The following is a 22,967-nucleotide window of genomic DNA, read 5'->3' on the forward strand; positions in this document are numbered from 1 at the left end:
ACATTAATAGATATAAAGGAGTCATGAGTTCAGTCGCTTAATTGCCTAGAATGTATATTTCATTAACAATGTCCCTTTTATGCTCCTGCACTCATTTTCTTCACCTCTGTTGAATAATTTAATGGCTCATTTAGAAAACTGTTGAACCAAATATTAGCAGTACTGTGAATTACTTAGCATACTTACTTCTTGAAGACTCTAATAGGAGGTCAAGAAGATTTTATCTTAAAGAATAGCGAAAATGCATTTGTTATTTTGCTGTCATTAAAAAGTTAAAGTCTCCTATCAATGTAATTGTACATCACTAAAAGTACCATGAGCAACATCATTCTTTATCTGGACAATGGCACCACCTAGTGGAAATTATACAGAATACACATGCACACAAAAGCTATTTCCAAATGAATTTTCCAATAATATGGGTGATAATTATATTGATAGATTTCCATTTAGACAGGCCATAATATATTGTTATTGTGCAATGAATAGTGAGATTAAAAAAAAATCTGTTGTTTAGGTTTTATTGACTTCATTGTGGAGCCTACATTTACCGTGTTAACAGACATGACCGAAAAGATTGTAATTCCACTCATCGATGAGGCATCACGATCTGGGCTCACAGGATTTAGGAGATCTAGGTAAGTTGACTTTGGTCTTTTACACTACCAGATAAATATACAGTAGTCCCTATTTTTTCCAGGATAACCATTGTAATTTGGGAAATAACTGTATGGAAATCTAAGCATGTGTTCCGTAGCAATAAAATGCTATCTTCAAGTAGAAAAAAAAAATGAAAATGATAAAAAAAAAAAAAGATGTTGATTACTTATATATGTCAGAATTCTTTAAATATATATTTTTTTTAGAACAGTAGCTTCTTCAGGATTCTGAATAGTACACACAGTATACGAAAAAAAAAAAAATGAATCTGTAGTCATCTGGGGTCCAAAGGAGCAGCTCATCCTGGTACAGATAAGGCTACTTTCACACTAGCGTCGGGGCTCCGCTTGTGAGTTCCATTTGAAGGGTCTCACAAGCGGCCCCGAACGCATCCGTCCAGCTACCAATGCATTCTGAGTGGACGCGGATCCGCTCAGAATGCATCAGTCTGGCAGCGTTCAGCCTCCGCTCCGCTCAGCAGGCGGACACCACGCAGCTTGCAGCGTTCGGGTGTCCGCCTGGCCGTGCGGAGGCAAACGGATCCGTCCAGACTTACAATGTAGTCGGATCCGTTTGAAGTTGACACCATATGGCTCAATTCTCAAACGGATCCGTCCCCAATTGACTTTCAATGTAAAGTCTGGACGGATCCGTCTGAACAACTTTCAGACTTAGAATTTTTTCTAAACTATAATGCAGACGGATCCGTTCTGAACGGAACCAAACGTCTGCATTATAGGAGAGGATCCGTCTGTGCAGACACCAGACGGATCCTCTCTGAACGCTAGTCTGAAAGTAGCCTAAATCACAATAGAGAACATGTAATAACGCACTATACTGTAGGGAGGCATCACTACACAGTAGTTATGACCAGATATGTGCCCTCTCACAGTAATATGCCTTGATATGTTTCCCCTCACAGTAGCGATGCCAAGTTATGTGCCCCCATAGTAGTTATGGCCAGATATGTGCCCCCTCACAGCAGTTATGGCCATATATTTGCCCCCTCACAGTAGTTATGGCCAGATATGTGCCTCCTTCACAGTAGTTATGTCCAGTTATGTGCCCCTTACAGTAATATGCCCAGATATGTTCCCCCTCATGGTAGTTGTGGCCACATATGTGCCCCTCATAGTAGCGATGCTCAGATATGTGCCCCTTCACAGTAGCGATGCCCAAATATGTGCCCCCTCACAGTAGTGATGTTCAGATATGTGCCCCTAAAAGTAGTTATGACCCAATATGTGCCCCCTCACAGTAGTTATGCCCAAATATGTGCTCCCTCACAGTAGCAATGGTCAGATAGGTGCCCCCTCACAGTAGTTAAGGCCAGATAGATGCCCCCTCACAGTAGTTATGGCCATATAGGTTCCCCCCACAGTAGTTATGCCCAGTTATGTGCCCCTTTACAGTAGTTATGCCCAGTTATGTGCCCCCTCACAGTAGTTATGTCAAGTTATGTGCCCCCTCACAGTAGTTATAACCAAATATGTGCCCTCTCACAGCAGTTATGGCCAGATATGTGCCCCCTCACATTAGTTATGGCCTGATATGTGCCTCCTTCACAGTAGTTATGCCCAGTTATGTGCCCCTCACAGTAATATGCCCAGATATTTTCCCTCTCATACTAGTTGTGGCCAGATATGTGCCCCCTTATAGTAGTTATGCACATATATGTGTCCCTAACAGTAGTGATGCACAAATATATACCTCCTCACAGTAGTAATGCTCAGATATGTGCCCCTCTCAGTAGTTATGGCCAGATATGTGCCCCTAACAGTAGCAATGGCCAGATATATGCCCCCTCTCAGTAGTTATGGCCAGATAGGTGCCACCCACAGTAGTTATGCCCAGTTATGTGCCCTCTCACAGTAGTTATGCCCAGTTATATGCCCCTTTACAGTAGTTATGCCCAGTTATGTGCCCCTCTCACAGTAGTTATGCCCAGTTATGAGCCCCCTCACAGTAGTTATGACTAGTTATGTGACCCCTGGTGGTTGGGAGGTATGTCACAGCTGGTTGGTTGGGAGGTATGTCACAGCTATCTCTTAGCTCCATCTCTATCTGTCCTGTAAAAGCTCCAGAACAGGAGAGCCTAAAAGCAGCCGAAACTCACCAAGGATAGTGTCGCACATGTCTACTGCGGGTAATGAAGAGACAGGCACGAAGGAGGAGGAGACTGTGATCTGGAGCACTTCATCAGCGCAGTATATGCGGCTCTCTGCAGCCCGCTCCCGGATTAATAACGGCAGAGACTTAAAAGACCCACAGCGCTCTAGAAGAAGAAAAAAAATAATGTAGCGATATTTAAAAAACAAATAACACATTCCACATTTTGCGGATCGGTACTTCCTGTCCTCCATTAGAAATGCCTATTCTTGTCCTCAGAACGGACAGCTATCAGCAGAATGTAATTGACTGTATCATGCCTATGGCTTAGCAGCAGAATGTGTGTGCCCACATATACAGTATATCTACCTATCTCTCCTTCTCTATTTATTTATCTATCTATCTATTTCTCTATCATCTATCTCATAGCTACCTACTATTTATCTATCTATCTATCTATCTATCTATAATGACAAAATTCCACAGCACATCCAAGAAAAGCAGTAATGATTGAGAAAGATCCCATTGAGAGGATTGAAACATTGCTGTTTTTTCTGGCGAAATAAATCTACACTTTTCTTGGATGTGCCGTGGAATTTTGTCATTTTATGTAAGTAGTTGGGGTGATCGCCCCCATAGCCGCTGGCACCCTGAAGACATTTTTACTTTTTTCTTTTAGCTGTGCTGCCATTGTTTTGTATATTAGTCATTGTATCTATCTATCTATTTATCTATCTATCTATCTATCTATCTATCTATCTATCTATCTATCTATCTATCTCTCTATCTATCTATCATCATGTATTTCTGTGTGTGGACTGCATTCTCACTTGTTGAATTACTGTTTCAGTTTGAACAGCATAACCCCCTCAGAAGTAAAAAGATCAAGTGTGAAGAGCACTGGATCAGAAGGAAGTGCCTCTTTGAATTGTTCAATCCTCACTGTGGACTTCAAAAGTTTTAAAAATAACTGGTATGAAGTGGTGCAACAGAACAGAGAAAAGTGGAAGGCACAGGCAGCCAAAGGTAATGCATTAATTTATATACATAATTTATATTTGATAGTGATTTATTAGTTAAAGGGGTTCTCCGGGAATTAAGAAAATAAAAATACTTAAATATAACTTCATTATAAATATATTACCAAACGCCTTTCATTAGTTAAAATGGCTCATTTTGTCTAGGGAGCAATCATGGAGAAATAAAATGGCTGCCATCCTACTAGTCCACACAAAACCTGTCCTAATTACACAGGAGGACAAGTTAAAGAGCTGTGCCATCTTCCTCTCTTACTTGTCAGAGATTATGATCCAGAATACAGTTTAATATGATCTTCAGATGAATTTCTGTAGGGCTGGAGTTTATTAGGAGACATGAAGTACAGAGAGAATAGTGGGGGTGTAGATAATGAGCAGCAGCACTTGTTTGCAATCTCCATTACCACAGCCCCATATTACCTGTCCTATCTGTACTTCATGTCTCCTCATGAACTCCATTCCTAGAGAGATTCAGCTGAAGATATTATCATCTGTAGTAAGGATCATAATCCCTGACAAGCAGAGCAGAGAGGAGGATGAGGCAGCTCTTTAGCTCAGTGTTCTGAAGTAACTTGTCCTCCTGTGTGATTAGGACAGGTTTTGTGTGTGCTAATAGGATGGCGGCCATTTTCTTTTCTCCTAATGATTGATCCCTAGACAAAATGAACCATTATTGCTAATAAAATGTATTTGGGAATATATTTATAATAAAGTAATATTTAAGTATTTTCATTTTCTTAATTCCCGGAGAACCCCTTTAATGAATCATCTGTGTCAATGTAATGATGATATATACAAGTGATTATAATATTCGAGGGATACATTTATTGGGGAAAACTGTACTATTGAAAGGAGGGTCTAGGCAATCCCCTGTTGGACCGCCTCTAGCCTGGATACAAGATGAGATATGGTTGGGCATGGAGGCATACAAGTTCTGTATGGTATCCTGGAGCACATTTGCCCACAGATGTTGCACCTGGGACTATAGATTCTTCACACTCCTGGGTCATCAAAGTTGGCATCCCGGCTGGTCCCATAAATACTAGATTGGCGATAAACTGGTGACCAGGCAGGTAAATGAAGTGTTGCAATCTAGCAATGACATTCCTGGGGAACTTTTGTTTTGTAGGGGCACGCATCACCCTGCTGAAAAATGACAGTTGGAGACTCTGCCATGAAAGGCAGTACATGGTGTTGCAGAATGTCCTACACATATCACTGAGCTGTTAGTGTCCCTCATATCACTACTATGGGTGACCAACTGCCATATGCAAGGGCTTCCCAGATTATCACACTAACAGTTGGCGCAGTATGTTGCACCACATGGCAGGACTGAAGAACTCACCACAATGCCTCCATACTTGAATCCAACAATTGTAGGATCCCAAACAGAACCTAGATTAGTCAGTAAAGATGACACAGTTCCAGTCTGTAGCAGTCTAGAATTCAATTTCAAGACACCACTGTAAACGAAGGTAATGGTGGCTGCCTGTCAATGGCTGGACATGTAATGACTGTGACACTAAATTTTCTTTTGCTAAGCACCTAGTTCAGCAGAGAAAGGGGTGAGAAATTAAGATGACACCTGTGTCTGAATGGTGAACAATGAAACTGTGGTAGCTGCTTGTGCTTGATGACAGATCAAACGATTCTCCCTATTGGTGGTCTGTCTAAGCCATCCAGAGCCTGTTCACTGTATGTGTGTAACCATTGCTCTCAACACCTCTTAACTGCTAGGTCAGAACAACTTAGATGGCGGGGAATTAATCAAAACAACCATCCTGCTTCTCTTACCTTAATATCGCTTCCCCTATTAAAGTTTGTCAACTGGCCAAAATGTTTTTGAGTGCATTGTGGAGACTTGTCTAGCAGTCATCGATCTCTCACCAAGAGGTACACTACCCAAAGGTAGCCTCTGAGAACCTTTCTACAGAGCAGCGGGGAAGCATTTTTACGCCCTCTTGTGGCAATACCCATTTTCTAATCAGACCTCTCCTGTAATCATTTACATATCTGCCTGAGATATAGTTGCATGCCGAGTTTTCCAGTAATCTAATTTCTATCTTTGTATGTTACATTTTTGTCAATGAGTGTATATCTGGTTGGCATGTCATAGGCTTTGAGGAAACTTTACTTTACTGTTCATTTCCAAATAAACAATGTCAGAAAAAATTGTGCAGGCAATTTCCAGCATATAGCATACAGTAATACAGAAAATGAGCACTATACTTGCCTGTCTGGGCTCTAACTAAACATAACACAATAGGCAAGATTTATTAAAGCTTTAATGTCTATTTTGTGGATTTGAAAAGTCAGGAATTATAGTGTGTGCCATATTAACACCATAATTTGCAACTTTTTGAGCTTCTTGCAACTATTATAAAGTGGCTAGAAAAGGGATGGGGCTTAGTAGAAGAAGCCGAACCTTCCATAGTCCACTAGATTTACTATAACCTACGCCACAAACTTGAGTAAGATAGTTTTGATGAATCTCCACCCCTTGGGTGTCACGGCTGAGGATGGGGGAAATCCTCAGCCGTGTGCCGAAGGATGATGGTCGCTGCTTGACCAGGACAAACAGGATTAGGGAGCAGGTCACCTCCTACAGCGTCCCTAACCTGACTCTAACTCCTACCTGCATGGGCCGACCTTGAAGGCAGGAGGACCCATGCGCAGGAACCTCGGATCCCTACTCGCCCTCCGCCGGTCCCTAGGCTAGGAGTCAGAGTAAGACATCCTGTTCCTTCTGGATCCGGAGGAACAGGAGTCTCACTGGCCAAGCTGCAAGCAAGGGGAAACAAATGCAACCTATGGCAATGGCAGGTACTTGTCACAAACATAGCAGAGACCTACCACAGACAACCAAGCCTGGAACCCATGTGGATGTACTGCCCACAGACAGCAGGACTCAGCACACCAACACACAACACACAACACACGGGAACCCAGGACCACAGGTGCAATAAAGAAACATAAAACCAAACACATCTTCCAGACACCAAAGGACATATATTTAGCTTATGACCAGAAGGTTGGCCCCCACTGGCAGTTGGTAAGCAACCAGGAGGATGTCTACAGCCAGCATGGCTGAAACACCCTCTCTGGCTACTGCCTACAACTGAGGCTTTATAGGGCCAAGAGGCCACACGCAACAATCAGACACACCCCGTGACTCACACACACTGAAAAGGAGTTAACCCTTCCAAAACCACAGAAGGGAAAACATGACTTAAAGGGGAAGTGTCTAAACAACACACACTGTGGCTGTTGCCGCAGGCAACGACATGGGTGGCACTCATGTCCGGGGAGTCAGCCCGAAGGCCGGGACACTGCCACCACATGTACACACAACTACTAAACGTTGCCACAGGCAACCACAGTGAGGGGAAGATGTAAGTGCACACCACACATAACACAGAGTGTACACAGACATACATACACACACACCTAACAGAAAGATTGCTAAGTGCAACCGCATGCACAACATAGCAAGCTGCCACAATACAGCTCAGAGTGCTATGCTGCCACATACATACCGTTGCCAGCGGCAACCACAGGTGAGGCAAATACCACAGCCCTCACCTGTGATTGACAATCAAACTAAACCGCTGACAACCGCATGCGGTTGAGGAGTCACGGTCATAGCCATGGCCGTGACATTGGGTTTTCTTACCTAAACATCAGCTCAATAGTACAGTTCCATAACTCAGACATCCCATACCAGTTCCATTTAGCATTTCAGGCTTAGACACTGCAGAAGCCTACAGTATTTGAAGTCAGTTTTGCGTGATGTACTGTGTTTTCTATGTTGGTGTACTTAGTACCAAATTTATGAAATGTTGCACGCTGTTTATTACATTTGGTAAATCTGTAAACCTAAAGCTTTTTTTTTTTTTTAAATGTGACTCCAGTTTTTTTACACCATACTCCTACTGGCGTGAGTTTTAAAAAAGGCACAATGAAAAATCTGTAATGAAACTAATAAATACTGCTAAACACGCCCATTTTCCCACTCACTTTTCAAACACCTTCTAATGGTTTGTGTAGACATTGTTTGCAGCCCTAGGCTTGTGATGCAAAGTCTAATCTCACTTTCAGTACAAAACGGATCACTGTGCACCATTCTCTTAATCAGACAATCCGTCCATGTAGAAGTTCATGTCTGTGCAGCTCTTGCTGTCATTCCAGTTCATCATTGTTCTTCCAACCACAAGGACACAAAATGTTGAACAGTGCTGACATCTCGGCCTATAGGTACATAGTCATCTTTTGGAGTGATAAACCAAGGTCTTTCATTTCAAGAATTCTCTCCCTCTGTTTGCGACAAGTGGCGATAACTGCCACATCGGTGTCCGAGGAACATCGGTGCTAGGAAAGTACTTGTTGGCTTGCTCCAACTTTCCTGAGGATGCAAGGCTGGCCATTTTAGTCAGTGGCTGATCATTTAGTCTCCAAAATTTGTTGATCAGAGTTGATGCAGAATGAGGTTTTACTAGTAGTGCTGCCACTTTGTTCTAGCAATCTTAAAAGGGTTGTCCGGGTTCAGGGCTGAACTCGGACATAAGCTCCTCTTCACTCCGCCCACTTGAGCCAGTGACGTCACTGGGCTCCCTGCTAGGCGGAAGTCTCTGCCTAGCATAGTGTCTTGAAGCCGGGTACATCACTGGCTCACAACAAACAGACCTTGCTCTTCACGATACAGTGCAGGGCGAGGGGAGCATTGGAGCGTGGAAATGCTCTGATGTTTCTATCCTGCATGCTAAAGGAGTGAAGGGGAGCTTATGTCCAGGTTCAGCCTAGGACCTTGACAACCCCTTAAGGGCTACATGACTAAAACTCCTGCCAGCTGGTCAAACTCTGAGAGCTTATCCTACACGCAATATCTTAAGAAACCATTTTAAACGCTGCTCCTTGCTTTAGGTCTCATTAGATACACATACACTCAATCATTGTACAACTTATTATTCTTTCTAGATGCAGAAGAAAGAGCAAAAAAAGATGCGGAAGACAGCAAATTGCAAGAAAAGGATGATAAAAAGAATGATGAGAGAGAAGAAAAGAATGAAAATGAAAAATCCTCACAATCTAAACATGAGGCAAATAAAGAAACAAACTCCAGTGATGGCAAACACATTGAATCTAGTCAGGGAAATATTAATGGGACTCGATTACCAATTGTAAACAGACAAGACGATTCCTCAGGACAAAGTCAAAGTAAAGAGAAGTCTGGTGAAAGTGACGGGAAACAGCAAGTGCAAAATGGTAAGTTATGATGTCTTATCCCAGTTTTACTAGTGTATTTTAGGACCTGCAAGTCATGTTAGAGCATCTCTGAGATAAATTTCCACTCCTGGTTTTATCTTATGAACACTGATTCAAAATGCTGACCAAAATATGCCTAGGTGAAAGCGGCCTAAGCCCTGCCTAAGACGGCTGTTCCGATTTCTATCCGCAAAACACAGATATATGTAGATGCCTGCCTGATGTCTATTTGAGACGCCCCCCCCCCCCCCCAACCCATAGATAGAAAATTTCTGTATTAAAGGGGTTGTCTCACTTCAACAAATAGCATGTATCATTTATACAAAATTAATACAAAGCACTAATGTATTGTTATTATCCATATTACCTCCTTTACTGGCTAGATTCATTTTTCCATCACATTATATAATGCCCATATCCATGGATTATGACCACCTCTGCAGCACAGAGAGGCTGGCACTTTTTCCTATAGTGTGCAAGCACCGCTGCTGGATTACAGAGAGGTCGTAACCACTGGAAACGAGCAGTGTATAATGTGACGGAAAAATGAATCTAGCCAGCAAAGGAGGCAATATGGACAATCGCAATACATTAGTAAGTGCCTGGTATTAACTTTCCCTACATGAAAAATGCCATTTGCTGAAGTCAGACAACTCCTTTAAATCTGCTACCTCAGATACCTTAGGCTACTTTCACACTAGCTTTTGGCCTTTCCACTATTGAGATCCGTCATAGGATCTCAATAGCTGAGGAAAACGCTTCAGTTTTGTCCCCATTCATTGTCAATGGAAACAAAACTGAACTGAACGAAACGTTGTGCACCAGAATGCATTCCGATCCGTTTGGTTGCGTCTCCATCATGGACAGAATAACACTGCAAGCAGCGTTTTTCTGTCCGCGATGTGGTGCGGAGCAAGACGGATACGTCATGACTCACAATGTAAGTCAATGGAGACAGATACGTTTTCTCAGACAAGATAGAAAACTGATCCATCCCCCATTGACTTTCAATGGAGTTCATGACGGATCCGTTATGGCTATTTCAGAGATAATACAACCGGATCCATTCATGACGGATGCAGATGGTTGTATTATCAAAACGGAAGTGTTTTTGATGATCCATGACGGATCCAGCAAAAACGCCAGTGTGAAAGTAGCCTTAGTCTCCAAAATATGTCTACTGTAAAACAGTGGGTAAGAGGAGGTGGGGTGATGCTTCTGTCTCTCTTCTTCATCTTGTATTCCACCAGCCTAGCCAGTGTTTTGTTGAGAAAGCCGGTACTTTTTCTAACTGGCAATTATAATTGCCGGTAATATTTTCTGTCCAAGTCTGCACAAGTGCGGCATCAAGGCCCCACCTGAACATGTACCATAATGTGAAGGAGAAGGATGTGCTCAAGTGGAGTGATGAGATGAGACCCCCCATCCCACCCCTTGGGGCTTGTGTAACAATCCGGCCTCCTGACTTGCTGCTTATTGGGGTGGTCAGGTGGCTGCCGGAAGGCAATCTCCTCAGTATGATGGCCATGGTTGCCGGGTTGCGGCATGCTGCTCTGTAGTAAGTTCCTTCTCTTGTGCCTAGAGCCCCTGTATTTGCATTTTTTCTCTTGTGTGAGCTTGTTCCATTAATAGCACAGAAGGAACTTGGCACATGGCACTTATCTACAGTATATTGAGTGTGGCTAGAGACACTCTAATGCCTCTAAAGGCATTCCGTTATGCATTCTGTCATAGAATTGCGTTATGGTCCGTGGTAACGGAATCCATAACACAATTCACCTTTTACCAGTAAACGAAGTGTGAACGAATTTCATAACCTGAAATTCGCTCATCTCTAGTCACAGCACAACATCCAACACTTTAGTGTTAAGCTCTAATTTCACCACCCAGACCAGTACCACGTGTCTCTAGCCACACACAGTATATAGTAAAACATTCCCAGCCCTATACAGCATTTAACACCCCCAGCCCCTCATAGTATATGGTATAGCACCCCCAGTCTCATACAGTATATGGTATAACACCCACACCCCCTCACAGGATACAGCATAACACCTCCAGCCAGTGCTGTATATAGAGCTCAGGCACTTTCCTCCTATTTATGTCCATACAATTTAGCTAGCTGATGCACAAACGCACCCTAGGCCGCCAGCTATCCCTCACAATTCCCCCATATGCATGCACACAAGTGTAAGCCACCCGTTAAAAAAAAATTACATTTCCTATGCCAGTGTTACTTAGAAGCCCACTGGAGTAAAATGCACCTAATTTATTAAGAAGTGTACACCTCTTAATAAATTAGGAGCCTGCTTAGCAGTCTTTGCAAATGTCTGCTCACGGATGGCTTGTTAATGACAGTGTACCATGTCTCCTCCTATGATGTAGTTATTCTCTTTCCTCATCTTCTCCATTTGGAACAGACCACCATGATGACTCATATCAGCCATGTCTCATCTCTGTAGAGTTTACCACACAGACATCTTAGGTTCCTCACTTTTCTATCATTCTGCTCAACCTGTTGTCCAAACAGTGCTATCTTGCTGCTACCCCCAAAGTGGTGCCCACTGTGCTTCCAAACACTATCCTGAAGAAATAATAGTACCATGCAGATAGTTTTGCATAGTAATATTGCTCCTAAAAGTCCCAATACTAAATTGCTCCTAGAGTGCTGCATTAGTAATAAGTGCCCCCTACAGTCCCCTCAACAGTGATATACCTCCATTATTAGAAGATCCGTCCATATTGTGCCCAATAATAATAATGCAGTGCGCCAGTCCTGCAGGGTGAGCGAATGTGAGGTCACAGGGGTAGTTAACACACCTCGGGTTGTTCTTTGTACTCACAGTTTTTTATATACCCTGGGCAGGCGTACAGCAGTGATGGAGAGGCTGGCACATGGCTCCTCTGGGGCACTCTCTGTGTATAGGGACTAGGCCAGGTGGTAGGTTGTAGGTTTAGTCTGGGTGTTGTAGGTTTAGTGTGCCTGTGGCAAGATCCCTTAAAGTTTGTGACGCCAGTGCCGGTAACGGTGGCACACTGATTTATTGTAGGAAGAATTGAGGTACACAAAGTTGCAGTGAAACAGAACTTCTTTTTTACTGAACAGTTCAACTATATACAGTCCTCAGTTAGTTCCATATGCATAATGTTGAATACAGGCAGGCTTGATACAAACGGCAGGCAAAGTCTTTGCAAGATACTCAGAGGGTATAACACTTACAGATCAGGCTGTACTTTCCTCAGATCCTGTCTGGCTTTCACCAAGGCCCGTATGCCCTATTGCTGGCTTTATCCTTGGGTAGGGAAAACTTCCTTTGGTATATATCTTCTTGCTTTAAATATCCTTCTGCCCTTCAGCTTTCTATTTGGCTGGATAAAAGTGGCTCTGCTCTGTACTTGATAAGGTGCTAGTTATCTTCAGGAGGGAACCTCTTCTCCTGGAAGCAAGCTAGGAGCCTGGGCTATCTAGCTGCATGTCAGAAGCTGCTCCCCAGCTATCTTCTGGTTAAAGTGCACACTGGCTTCTGACTACACACCCTCTCTCTGGACTGGACCTGACTATATATACTAGGGGGTTCCCTAGCTCCCTCTACTGCCTAGGAGGAGGAACTACACCCCTAACAGGCCTGGTACACAGGAGATAACATTAAATTATACATTACAATGCAATATAAAATACCATGACCATGTTCCACAAGAGGTGGAGAACAACGTGACCCAATTGACCCTTGTGTAGTGCCCACCCTTACGTAGTGGGACACTACAATAATGCCCCACAGTACCCACAGTAGTAATAATAGTCATACAGAGCTCCCAGTAGAAATAAGGCCCCATATAGTGCCCCAGTGGCAATAAGGCTCCCTTTAGCACCGTCAGCAGTAATAAGGCCCCCTATAGTGCCTTCAATAGAAATAAGGCTGATCTATAAGGCACTCCTATAGCACCCTCAGTAGTAATAAATCCCCCTATAATACCTGCAGTATTTATAATGTTCCCTGTAGTAGCCCCAGTAATGATGCCCCCTGTAGTGCCCCCAATATTTATAGTGCCCCCTGTAGTCATAATGCAACCTGGAGTACTCCCATGATTTATAATACCCCTCTCCAGTACCCGCAGTATTTATAAATGTCCCCTACTGTTATAATGATTCCCCTGTAGTGCCCCCAGTATTTATAATGCACATGGCAGTGCCCCCAGTAGTTATAATCCTCTATGTACTGCCCCCAGAAATTATAATACCCCAGCCCCTCCAACATACAGGCCCACTTAAATAACATCCCCTCCCTCCAGCATACAGTTCAATGTAAATACCATGACACCCTCTCTCTGGCCCCCTTTAACATACAGTCCCATGTAAATAACAACACTCCCCTGCCTTCAGCACCCTCCAGCATACAGAACCATGCACATAACAACACTCCCTTCAGTCTCCTCCAACACAGTCTAATGTAATTAACATCATTCCTACTCCCAGCAAATGCTGTTGTCCAGAGGATCACTCAGATGTGAAATTACATGTCTAACTTTGAAGTGTAACTTAATGCAGTGCAGAGGTTGTGAGGTACACTCATATCCTGGTACCTGAATGGACACAAAAGGTCCTTTTGCCCCATAATAGGAAATAGTATTACCATATGATAGTTGGAGGGCCTTGTTGCAGATTTTGCTTTGGAGTCAAGGAGTGTCAAGTAACAATGAACAGTATGTGCACGATATCTGAGGAGCCTTCTTTCACCACTTGAAAGTAGTGCAATTGGCTGTGCTTTTGATGATCAGTGAGTGGTGCTTGCCACCCGTATACTTGGGGTTACTGTCCCTTGATGATCGCTATGAGAAGGTATGGAAGTTAACTGCAGTCACATCTGCATATTTACAGCTTAAAGGGAACCTGTCACCTGGATTTTGGGTGTAGAGCTGAGGACATGGGCTGCTAGATCGCCGCTAGCACATCCACAGTATCCAGTCCCCATAGCTCTCTGTGCTTTTATTGTGGCAAGTAAGAAGTAAATGAGGCAAGTAAGAAGCTCAAGGAGCTGTTACTAACGTTTCCGGAGCTCAGCCACGCCCACTGTGAAGAAGCCCAGCACCGCCCCGCATACTCCGAATCTCCTCCTTGCTTCCCGACGTCACAAAGCTAGAGCGCCGTAATCTCGAGCCGCTTTGTGCAAATGGTGTGCTGTCCGCATCTTTTGCAGCCCCATTGAAAATGAATGGGTCCGCACCCGTTCCGCAAAATTGCAGAACGGATGCGGAACCATTTTGCAGACGTGTGAATGGACCCTATATCCCACTAACCTAGATCACAAAAAGTGGTGAAATTAGCCCCGTCACTACACTAGACCACCAGTTATATTGATGTTATATCATTTGTTACTACACCAGAAATACTTATGATCACCTTCTGTGTACATTTTCCTTTAGCCCTCTGCTAAAACGTACAGTAAGTAGCTACCAAACTCACAAGCTGTTTTGGTTGTCTACGGCTAGAAAAACTGCAAATTTGGAGGACCTGCTTGTTTGTACATTTCTGGATGTAGAAGCCTTTATAGGAGCTGTCTAGGAAAAAAATAACAAGGTCATTAAACCCACTTTTGCCCACAGCTTTAACTTTCTAATGTTCTTTTCAGAATTTACCTGCAATGTCTGTATCAGAAGTTTCAAACTCAGATCACATGACCTTATCCACTGCTCCAGACAACGCTTCTGCCAAAGTCATGTCCATCACAAAAGCTGGTTATACAATTCAGTAGCACACATTCAACATTTGGCCAACAGCTATTACTCCCGGCTTCCCCATACACATACAGTAATCGTTTGGCCTGGCCATTCATATATCTGTAATTTATGGGGAGAGCCGAGAAAGCAGCTGCCAGACAGTTCTGATGTTAACTTATCACCCCGGAAAACAAAAGGATTGGATGAAAATATTAATTTTGTCCAATCCTTGTCTCCCTTTGTTGGGGAGAGTCGGACGCTTCCCACACACATGTGTCGGCCATGCCTACTGTTCTTAGTGTGTTTGGCCGACTAAAGTATAATGTGTGTGGTCAGCTTTAGCACCTATCACTATCTTGACTGATAGAGATGGGTGCTAGAGCTGACCACACAAATTGATTTGGTGGTGACAGATTCCAGCTCCCTCTCCTGGCGCATGCGCACATAACAAAGGCTGTATAACACTTTATCACTCTACTGTATAACACATTCAACCAGACATATATCGTTGCGCGTAACAGTTTTTGTCCCGCCGAATATCTGCATAAATGCTGGGAATGGCCGGATCCCCACCAGTCCTCATTATAGTCAAAGGGCGCCAGCGGTGAACGGCAGTATCCTGATGGGCTGAATCTGGAGAGTTTATCTGTTCCATTACATATGGGATTTTTGTGGAACTCTTTTTACCAGTTGGGCACATGTGAACATAGCAAGCCTGTACCCTATATAGCAGCACAACTCTTTTTACCAGTTGGGCACATGTGAACATAGCAAGCCTGTACCCTATATAGCAGCACACAAAATCCCTATGAGTCTGTATTACAAACCTGTAGACACCTTGTGTACCACTGTATGGTGCCACTTCCATATGGTGCTTAGTCTAATATCAGATTCACACAGAGGTTTAGAGTATAAGCCAATAACAGTCTATGGATGCCGTATTAGAGATGTATAATACACAGATCCATAATATAGTCATGAGTCTTTTGTCCACATAAATGCTACCTGTATTCTTTATAAAGGTACATTATATTATAGCCGTCGGTGGCGAAATGTCTATATATCGTCAGGAGTGAAGGTAATGCAGTGGCAAACAGAATTATTTTTCAGATTCCTCTGCTGTATCAGAACCAGCCAGTATTATGTAATGTACCATGTCAGTATTATTCTTCTCATTTTTTTTTTCAGGGTGAAAAAATGAATTTTCTTAGAATTTAACAAATTTTTTTCCTTGCAGGGTAAATTAACCAAAATTATTTGAGTATCCTCGGGAGTTGAGGATGTGAGTGGCTAACCCAATTTCTTACCTGGTCTTCAAGGACTACAGCCATATTTTGCAGTACAGTAGATACACTTTAGAGGCAGATTGTGGTTTGTAACATAAAACTTTAATGCAAGGCTATCCTGAATTTGCTCAGTGACTCACATATTTCATAGTGGAAACATTTTCCTTTCACACAAGCGATACAGATTGTATCAGGATCTGTTCCGGGAAAACCTGATATATTTTTTTGCACGCAACTTCAAATTAGTTTTGTCTGTGATTGTGTTCAGTGTGTCTTTTCCATATGGATTTTATCTGGATTGCATGCATTTTTCACGTGCGTGAAAAAAAACAATCTACTAGTTACCATCAATGAAAAACACATTGCATCAGGGTGCCTTCTATTTTTCATGCAAGCCCCATTCCCTTCTATGGAGCCAGGGTTGCATGAAAAACCCACAATATAGAACATAATTAGGGATGAGCGAACCCGAACTGTATAGTGACACGGACCCGAACCCGAAAATTTACGTAAAAGTTCGGGTTCGGGGTTCGGCGCTTTCTTGGCGCTTTTTGAAAGGCTGCAAAGCAGCCAATCAACAAGCGTCATACTACTTGCCCCAGGAGCCCATCACAGCCATGCCTACTATTGGCATGGCTGTGATTGGCCAGTGCAGCATGTGACCCAGCCTCTATTTAAGCTTGGGTCACGTAGCGCCGCACGTCACTCTTCTCTGATCAGTGTAGGGAGAGGATGCAGCTGCTGTTAGGGCGAGATTAGGCAGGGATTTACTCAGCAAAAACACTTAATGAAGTGATCGATCTACAGCTGTTAATCATTCAACTTCTGCTAGTTAATTGCTCACTGTTTTTAGGCTGCCCAGAGCATTCTTCTGTCACTTTTTTCTGGGGTGATTGGCGGCCATTTTGTGTCTTGTGGTGCATCAGCACAAGCTGCCACCAAGTCCATTTAACCATCAATAGTGTGTTTTTTTTTTTGCTATATCCTACATCAGGGGCTTGGCTGTGCTTGCTATTTTATTGAGGGGTGAAATACAATTGCCAAAATAGCAATACCCTAAATCTGGAGCTTGTCCAGATTGGCTGTGAGCAGGCGGCTGCGCTTGTCTGTGATAACGCCCCCTGCCGTGCTAAATACACGTTCAGACAATACACTTGCTGCAGGGCAGGCCAGCACCTCCAGGGCGTAAAGGGCAAGCTCAGGCCATGTGCCCAATTTGGAGACCCAGAAGTTGAAGGGGGCAGACCCATCATTCAGTACGTGTAGGCGTGTGCACACATACTGCTCCACCATGTTGCTGAAATGCTGCCTCCTGCTGAGACGTTTCATATCAGCTCGTGGTGCTAGTTGTTGTGGCGTGCTGACAAAGCTTTCCCACATTTCGGCCATGCTAACCCTGCCTTCTGAGCATGGGCGTAGGAAGCAGGGGGGGACAGGGAGGACGGATCCCCCCCAGGAAATAATGTGGGGGGGACAGGTATGGTCAAATCCCCCCAAGCGGCAGCGGGGCAATGTGTGCGGCGGCGGCGGGGCAGGCACTTAGATAAGCGCTTCCATTGTGGAAGCGAAGCGCTCATCTCCATAGTGATCTGTTTGTATCGCCGTCCTCAGGACAGCGATACAAACAGAAGGCTGCGGAGGAGCAGGGTAGGGAGGTGTGTCCCTTTCCTGTTTCTCTGATAGGCTGCCGGCACTACTAGGCCGGAAGCCTATCAGAGGCCGGCATAGGCGGCGCGATGACGTCATCGCGCCGCCTGAGCCGTACAGCGCTGGAGTCGGGACACAGTGACAGGCCGGAAGAGGCCGGCATCGCATCGCTCCAAAGAGGTAAGTATAAGTGTTAATTTTTTTTTTAAAATATATACAATACTTTGTTTTACTGGCACATGATTGGGGGGGGGCTATTACTGGCACTTGATTGGGGGGCTATTACTGGCACTTGATTGAGGGGGCTATTACTGGCACTTGATTGGGGGGCTATTACTGGCACTTGATTAGGGGGGCTATTACTGGCACTTGATTGGGGGGCTATTACTGGCACTTGATGGGGGGGCTATTACTGGCACTTGATTGAGGGGGCTATTACTGGCACTTGATTGGGGGGGCTATTACTGGCACTTGATTGCGGGGGGCTATTACTGGCACTTGATTGGGGGGGCTATTACTGGCACTTGATTGGGGGGGCTATTACTGGCACTTGATTGGGGGGGCTATAACTGGCACATGATTGGGGGGGCGTTATTACTGGCACATGATTGGGGGGGCTGTTATTACTGGCACATGATGGGGGGGCTGTTATTACTGGCACATGATTGGGGGGGCTGTTATTACTGGCACATGATTGGGGTGGCTGTTATTACTGGCACCTGATTGGGGGGGCTGTTATTACTGGCACATGATTGTGGGGGCTGTTATTACTGGCACATGATTGGGGGGTCTGTTATTACTGGCACATGATTGGGGGGTCTGTTATTACTGGCACATGATTGGGGGGGGCTGTTATTACTGGCACATGATTGAGGGGGCTGTTATTACTGGCACATGATTGGGGGGCTGTTATTACTGGCACATGATGGGGGGGCTGTTATTACTGGCTGATGAGAGGCACTGGGGGGCTGATGAGAGGCACTGGGGGGCTGATGAGAGGCACTGGGGCTCTTATCTGAGGTCTGATTGGGGATCATTCATATTGGGGTCTGAGCTGAGGTGTGATCTGAGGTCTTATTAACATTGGGGATCTTATTGGGGCTGTTAGCTGAGGTCTGATTAACATTGGGGGTCTGATTGGTGGTCTGACCTGAGGTGTAATGAAAAATATTTTTTTCTTATTGTGCCCACTTCCAGCCTGGAGCCCAGCTGCCCAGAGCACTGATCCGTAGCAGCTTGGAGAAAAAGGCCTCACAGTCTCCCACACTCCTTCTGCCCGGCCAAGCCAGCCAGCACCCCTGAGTCTTCAGAACTGTAAGTGTGTGTGTGTGGGGGGGGGGGGGGTTCACACACACACACACACACACACACTTAAAATTTAACGATATAAACAACTCGCAGTTTACTGAATAAGAATATACCCGGCTAGCAAAAATGCTGTCCCCCCAGATTTTTTGGGGTTCCTACACCCATGCTTCTGAGGTGCTGGTGGTGCCCCAACTGCGTTGGCGACCTCTTCCTCGTCCTCTGCCTTCGTCTTGTGCTTCCACTGTGCCCCCGCTGTCAGGTGGGAATGCCACCAGCAGCGCGTCTACCAGCATGCGCTTGTACTCGCAAATTTTATGATCACGCTCCAGTGACAGATTTAAGGACAGTACATTGTCCTTGTAACAGGGATCCAGCAGCGTGGCCATCCAGTAATCAGCACAAATTAGAATGTGGGCAACTCGGCAGTTGTTGCGGAGACACTGCAGCATGTAATCGCTCATATGTGCCAGGCTGCCCAGAGGCAGCAAAAAGCTGTCCTCTGTGGGAGGTGTATCGTTTGTGTCCTCTATATTCCCCCAGCCACGCACCAGTGATGGTCGTGAGCTGGTTTGGGTGCCACCCTGCTGTGAACATGGTTCCTCCTCCTCCTTCTCCTCCTCCTCATCCTTCACCTCATCATCATCCAGAACTGTGCCCTGGCTGGACAATTGTGTACCTGGCGTTTGTGGCTGCAGAAACCCACCCTCGGAGCCATTTGTGAATGACTGGCCTGATACCCTATAAAATGATCCCTCTTCCTCCTCCTCCTCCTCCTGTGCCACATCCTCTTCCATCATCGCTCAAAGCATTTTTTCAAGGAGGCATAGAAGTGGGATAGTAACGCTGAGAACGGCATCGTCGGCACTGGTCATGTTGGTGGAGTACTCGAAACAGCGCAACAAGGCACACAGGTCTCGCATGGAGGCCCAGTCATTCGTGGTGAAGTGGTGCTGTTCCTCAGAGCGATTCACCCGTGCGTGCTGCAGCTGAAACTCCACTATCGCCTGCTGCTGCTCGCACAGTCTGGCCAGCATGTGCAAGGTGGAGTTCCACCTTGTGGGAACGTCGCATATGAGGCGGTGAGCGGGAAGACCGAAGTTACGCTGCAGCGCTGACAGGCGAGCAGCAGGGTGAGAACGCCGAAAGCGCACACAGACGGCCTGCACTTTCTGCAGCAGCTCTGACATATCGGGGTAATTTTTAAGAACCTCTGCACCACCAAATTCAGCACATGCGCCAGGCAAGGGATGTGCGTCAAACCGGCTAGTCTCAGAGCTGCTACGAGATTTCGCCCGTTTTCGCACACCACCAGGCCGCGCTTGAGGCTCACTGTCACCAACCACTTATCGGTCTGTTGTTCCATGCCTGTCCACAGCTCCTGCGTGGTGTGGGGTTTGTCCCCCAAACACATAACTTTTAAAACTGCCTGCTGTCGTTTACCCCTGGCTGTGCTGAAGTTGTTGGGGAAAGTGTTACGCTGACTGGATCAGGAGGCGGTAGAGAATGAGGTAGCGGTGTAGGAGGAGGAAGCAACAGGAGGCAAACTGAAGCACCCTGCAATCCTCGGTGGTGGAAGCACATGCGCCAAACTGCTATCCAACTCAGGCCCAGCGGCCACTGCATTTACCCAGTGTGCTGTTAGGGATATATAATGTCCCTGACCATGCTTACTGGTCCACGTATCCGTAGTTAGGTGGACCTTGCCACAGATGGTGTTACACAGTGCACACCTGATTTTGTCCCCCACTTGGTTGTGCAGGGAAGGGATGGCTCTCCTGGAAAAGTAGTGGCGGCTGGACACTATGTACTGTAGGACAGCCACCGCCATAAGGCTTTTAAAACTCTCCGTCTCCACCAGACGGAATGACAGCATTTCAAAGGCCAGTAATTTTGAAATGCTGGCATTCAGAGCCAGGGATCGCGGGTGGGTAGGGGGGTACTTCCTCTTTTGCTCCAGTGTTTGGGAGATAGAGAGTTGAAAGCTTCCATGGGACATTGTGGAGATACTTAGTGACCCAGGTGGTGGCGTTGCTGGCAGATCCTCTAAATTGTGGGGTGGCAGCCGGCAGGTGAGACTGTCACTCCAGAGGTGGATGAAGAGGACGAGACTGCGGCAGAAGACTAAGCAGGAGGAGCCAGAGACCTTTCTTCGTTTTTTAAGTGTCTACTCCTCTGCAGCTCGTGCTTTGCACTTAGATGCCTGGTCATGCAGGTTGTGCTCAGGTTGAGAACGTTTATGCCTCGCTTCAGGCTCTGATTGCACAGCATGCAAACCTCTCGTGTCTTGTCGTCAGCACATTGTCTGAAGAACTGCCACGCCAGGGAACTCCTTGGAGCTGGCTTTGATGTGCTCAGTCCCTTGCTGCGGCGGGCATTAGCAGGCGTACTTTCTAGGGGACTGCCGCTCCTTTTTTGCACCCTGCTCCCTCTTCTGCTGTGCTGGTGGCTCTGTGCGACCAATGCCTCTTCCTCTGAACTACACAGGTCACTCGCATGACCTTGATTCCATGTGGGGTCCAGGACCTTATCGTCCTCCACATCATCTTTCACCCAGTCTTCACCCCTGCCCTCCTTGTCAGTCTGCACACTGCAGAAAGCCACAGCAGTTGGCACCTGTGTTTCGTCATCATCCGAGACGAGTTGCGGTGGTCCTCCCATGTACTCATCCTGAAACAAAAGTGGTTGGGCATCGGTGCACCCAATCCCTTCCACTTCTGGGGCAGGGCTATGTGGATGGCCCTGGGAAACCCTGCTAGCAGAGTCATCAAAAAGCAGAAGAGACTGCTCCATGACTTGGGGCTTAGACTGCTTGGCTGATTTGCAAGGGAGTGAGGTGAAAAACTGATGGACATGGGCTGCAGGTGTCAACTCTGATCTTTCATCAGGAGACTGGGTGGGAGACAATGTGAAGGAGCTGGAGGCACTGTCAGCCACCCAATCTACTATCGTCTGTACTTATTCTGGCCTCACCATTCGGCCCTACCAAATAACGGTGAAGGTTCTGTCGCCTACTCGCATCTGAGGAAGGTGTTTCACTTGTGCGTGTAGCTGGCACCGATCTACCACGTCCTCTCCCTGCAACAGGAGCTCCACCAGCAGCACCACGACCGGGGCCACGTCCCTTATTTGACGCTCTCCTCATTCTTTGCCTTTACCCACCAAACTAACAGATGGTTTTTGTAAGGCGACAATGTAACCTCCAATAGTCAACAATTAAGTTAACTGAGAGTAAGGCAGTGCCGGTGTCATAAAGAGGAAACATTTCTTGAGGTCACAAAACACTGTGACAGGCAAATTTTATACAATGATTTCATGGTCACAAAAAATGTTGATTTGTCAACCAACAATGTAACTGCAGTATTGACTGGTTGAATTTGACTGTGTAGGGTCTTGCAAATAATTGGTGTTTTTTTAAACCCAGAATATAACAGCAGTATTTAAAGTTTGTATTTGACTGTCACAAATGCAACAAAGGCCGCAAATGTATTATCTTGCCCAAAATGGGTGTTTTTTTTAAAAGAAGAATGTAACAGCAGTATCTAACACATGTATTGGACTGTCAGAAATGCAGCAAAGGCCGCAAATTTATAATCTTGCCCAAAATGTGTGTTTTTTTAATACCAGAATATAACAGCACTATCTAACGCTTGTATTCCACTGTGACAAATGCAGCAAAGGCATCAGATGTAGGGTATTTTTTTAAACCAGAATATAATTGCAGTATTTCATGCTTTTATTTCACTGTGACAAATGCAGCAAAGGCCCCACATGTAGAGTATTGCAAAAAATGTGTGTTTTTTTTAAACTAGACCATGGCTGTGATGGCTTCTAAGGGCATACGAATTAAGCGCTTGTTCATTGGCTGCTCTACATCAGCTTCAGGAACCTGCGAGGAGGACGACGAAACTGAACTAAATCGCGGATAGAAACCAAGATTGCAAAA

General features: G+C 45.3%; 1 protein-coding gene across 2 annotated transcripts in view; it reads left to right on the forward strand.

Moving 5' to 3' along the window:
- The window catches only part of LOC121002879 (calcium/calmodulin-dependent 3',5'-cyclic nucleotide phosphodiesterase 1C-like), a 786,737-nt gene that overhangs the window by 702,691 nt on the left and 61,079 nt on the right, over positions 1-22,967 (forward strand). For both annotated transcript variants that reach the window (XM_040434515.1, XM_040434516.1), the window contains exons 13-15: positions 518-638; positions 3,620-3,795; positions 8,781-9,068. In XM_040434515.1, the coding sequence (XP_040290449.1) occupies positions 518-638; positions 3,620-3,795; positions 8,781-9,068 (585 nt within the window). The remainder of the gene's footprint in view (positions 1-517; positions 639-3,619; positions 3,796-8,780; positions 9,069-22,967) is intronic.

The sequence above is a fragment of the Bufo bufo genome, chromosome 5 (assembly GCF_905171765.1).
Source record: "Bufo bufo chromosome 5, aBufBuf1.1, whole genome shotgun sequence".
NCBI lineage: Eukaryota > Metazoa > Chordata > Amphibia > Anura > Bufonidae > Bufo > Bufo bufo.